The sequence below is a fragment of the Oncorhynchus keta genome, chromosome 34 (assembly GCF_023373465.1).
Source record: "Oncorhynchus keta strain PuntledgeMale-10-30-2019 chromosome 34, Oket_V2, whole genome shotgun sequence".
Taxonomy (NCBI): domain Eukaryota; kingdom Metazoa; phylum Chordata; class Actinopteri; order Salmoniformes; family Salmonidae; genus Oncorhynchus; species Oncorhynchus keta.
This window is the reverse complement of record NC_068454.1, coordinates 34,783,507-34,787,158: the sequence shown is the minus strand read 5'-3', so window position 1 is coordinate 34,787,158 and position 3,652 is coordinate 34,783,507. Positions and strand designations below refer to the sequence as shown.

Below are 3,652 nucleotides of genomic sequence, written 5' to 3'. Positions count from 1 at the left end.
AGCCAATACCTACAATAAGGTGCTCATTCTCAATATTAAAATACCTACTAATGTATTAACTAATAAGCATTCTCGTTGATCAATAGCTTGCACGGCTGCATAGGCGCATGCTTTAAACCTAGGCCTATTATTTGCACTGTGTACATTTTAGTTATCATTATCTGGAATATTCTCACTCCTTTAATCCACAGGCCTATTGGTGAATCCAATCAAATTAGAAATACGCAAAGGGGTAGGCTATTTATTACGCATATACATTTCTAGCTATATGGATTTCGATATGCATGTTGATAAGCACGAAATAACAACGTACATGTGGCCATAGCAACGTGCATGTGGCCACAATAATAATACATGTGCAGTTTGTTTGGCATGGCCCGAATGGGTGGAGCGTATGTTATGGTAGGCAGGCTACTGCGCTGTTTTGCTTTCTGCTCCCTCATCAGTGTGTATGCTGCGGCCGCAGTGGTAGGAGTCGGACCGCATGTGCCGTCACGTAGCCTACCATAGAGCTCATAACATCAACCCAAATTCATAGCTGCGATGATTGTCATTTTGTTTATGGACGCAGTGTAGCCATTTCTCGCGATAATTTGGACTCATCCACGAATCGCAGGTGGATTTTTTTTCTTTCTCCTATCCCGGAACGGAGGCTCGTTTTTTGGACAGCCAACGTGCCTATAGAGGAGACGTGGGGACGGGAGACGAGTGCGCAGTGCTCACGGAGAAAACAGTAGAGAGAGACAGCAAGCAGTGTGTTTGTTGTAACCCACCAGGATCGTCCTTTAGCTGTCTGGTGAGTGTGGGGAGTTCGACAGTTGCGTAATGAAATGAATATTAACTGGAGTGTGGAGAAGAATTCTAATGAACCCCGCGCTGCGTCCTACAGATGAGGACACTGTTCCCCAATGCTTCTGAGGTTGAAAACGAGGATGAACCATCCAAAGCGCACGTCGGGCCTGTAAACACATTGACTTTACGTTTGTTGATAGGCTATCGTTGTTGTGGATTCATCGACGAGCCTATTGAACATTGAAACGCTGTTTTAGGTCATCACATTGGTTCTGTAGAGAAGCTAGACGTTCCCTTCACCTGCTATTGAAAATGGGCAACAGTTTCTCTAACATATCTGCTTTCCAATCCCTTCACATTGTGATGCTGGGGTTGGATTCGGCTGGCAAAACGACTGTTCTTTATCGTCTGAAATTCAACGAATTCGTAAACACCGTGCCAACAATTGGATTCAACACAGAGAAAATCAAACTCAGTAATGGTACGGCAAAGGGGATCAGCTGTCACTTCTGGGACGTCGGAGGCCAGGAGAAGCTCCGACCCCTATGGAAATCCTACAGTCGTTGCACGGACGGCATCATCTATGTGGTGGACTCGGTAGACGTCGATCGGTTGGAGGAGGCTAAAACGGAACTGCATAAAGTTACCAAATTCGCGGAGAACCAGGGGACACCGCTGCTGGTGATAGCCAACAAGCAGGACCTGCCCAAATCTCTTCCAGTCGCGGACATTGAAAAACAGCTGGCTCTCCACGAGCTCACCCCATCCACCACATACCACGTCCAACCTTGCTGCGCCATAATTGGCGAGGGACTCCACGAGGGTATGGACAAACTATATGAGATGATTGTAAAGCGGAGAAAGTCTTTAAAGCAAAAGAAGAAACGATAACGACCGCCTATGGGTCGTAGCCTATGGACCGTTCATTAACCTAAACCTACGCCACATTACTGTATCTAAATGCTGTTTGGGTATGCCAATGTTGCCCTAAAATGACATTTACTTTGCGGTGATTGTTGTATTTCCTTTCATTGGGTTGTAAAAGTTGCTGACGCTGTGAATCCTATAGCTGAATGATGCTTTTGCACGCAAGAGGGTGATCCTATTGGTGCAAGATATTTACTAAGGTTAACCAAAACAAACTTGATATTACTTTTATCATAGGAACAAAAGCATTACATGAATGCGGGCTGGCCCGTCATTTCCTGCTTTACCACGGACTATAAATATGTAGCTCAACATGTTATTTTGAAGAAGCATCCCATACAGTATAGGCCTATACTGCGATGGACTATGGACATTCTGACGGAATGCTTCTTTGGACAGCAAGTTTTACTTTGCACGTTAAGTGGATGTGGGTCACAATGAAATGGACCCTGTTCATTCATGGAGAAGAAAAAAACTGAAACCAAGATATGTGTATTATGAAAGTCACACCTCAGTCCCTGTATGGGTTTATTAATGCAGAGGTCAACAAGGCTTTGGAGCGTTGAAGTTTACTATGCGTGGTGGACTGAGGATAACATTGTCTGCAACGTGGTCCACTACTTTGCACTTTTAATTTCCTAACAAAATAGTAGAGTACTACACTGTATAGCAAAAAACAGGCTGTGTATGTACCAAAAAGCCCAAATTGAATTATTTTTTGAATATTAAAATGTATACAAAATGCATGGTGACTGATTACTTTTATTTCCATGATGTGATAGAGGAATGTAAAATGTAATCTACAGTAAGAGGATAATGTCAACAGCTGGCCAAGATGACGGTGATCAACAGGAGATGTATTTTAAACCTGGTGAACTGTTGACCTGAACACATGGACTGGTTTGTCTCTATATCTCCCCTGAGAGACCCTCACATTTCAAAGGTGTGTATTAGGGAGAGGAGAGGAAGACAGGAGGGGCGGTCACAGTCTATCAATGAACTAATGGGAATCTATTCAATGTTGTCACTTGATCTCTCAAAATGTCTCTATTTAACACATGCTCAAGCCTATCGTGGTTTGTGAGTTGGTGTTAGAATGTAGGTGTTTTGGATAGGCCTACCCGTTGGTGTTAGAATGTAGGTGTTTTGGATAGGCCTACCCGTTGGTGTTAGAATGTAGGTGTTTTGGATAGGCCTACCCGTTGGTGTTAGAATGTAGGTGTTTTGGATAGGCCTACCCGTTGGTGTTAGAATGTAGGTGTTTTGGATAGGCCTACCCGTTGGTGTTAGAATGTAGGTGTTTTGGATAGGCCTACCCGTTGGTGTTAGAATGTAGGTGTTTTGGATAGGCCTACCCGTTGGTGTTAGAATGTAGGTGTTTTGGATAGGCCTACCCGTTGGTGTTAGAATGTAGGTGTTTTGGATAGGCCTACCCGTTGGTGTTAGAATGTAGGTGTTTTGGATAGGCCTACCCGTTGGTGTTAGATGAGTCTCAACGTTCTATTGTATTCACAGTCCAACATCAAGCAAAGCAAGGGTTAATTTGTGTGTCATTTTTAGAGCTGCAATGCGTTGTCATATGTATTTGTGCACAGACCTTGTTAGGAGAGGTAATTCAATTCACTGTTGGGTAGCAGTAACTATCTTTGTGTGTACCAGAGTTTGGGAGTGCAGAGGGATAGAATATGTGTGCATGTCCTTTTGATGTTATTTAGTCTTCACTGTAGATACAGCACATGTTTGCCTGTTGGGTAAACGGGCTCTGACAGATGACTCAATAGTAACTGGTGTATTCCCAGAAAGAGAGAGACCACACTGAGCAAAGGAAGCCATTGTGAAAGCACTAAAGCACAGCTAGAGGTGGTTTTCTTAGGACATCCAAGTTCTATGGCAACAACAGCAATAGGCAAACCCTCAGTGGTTTTAGAGACCT

General features: G+C 43.7%; 1 protein-coding gene across 1 annotated transcript; it reads left to right on the top strand.

Annotated features, from left to right (window-relative positions):
* The first annotated feature begins 429 nt into the window (after nt 1–429).
* LOC118366998 (ADP-ribosylation factor-like protein 4C) lies at nt 430–2,463 on the top strand. Its single transcript, XM_035749915.2, has one exon. It carries the CDS (start codon nt 1,105–1,107, stop codon nt 1,681–1,683), a length of 579 nt encoding a protein of 192 aa, XP_035605808.1. The 5' UTR covers nt 430–1,104; the 3' UTR covers nt 1,684–2,463.
* The last annotated feature ends 1,189 nt before the right edge of the window (nt 2,464–3,652 follow it).

What these genes read in the sequence shown, in the direction of transcription:
- LOC118366998 (XM_035749915.2), top strand. Translation starts at nt 1,105, where the DNA reads ATGGGCAACAGTTTCTCTAACATATCTGCTTTCCAATCCCTTCACATT.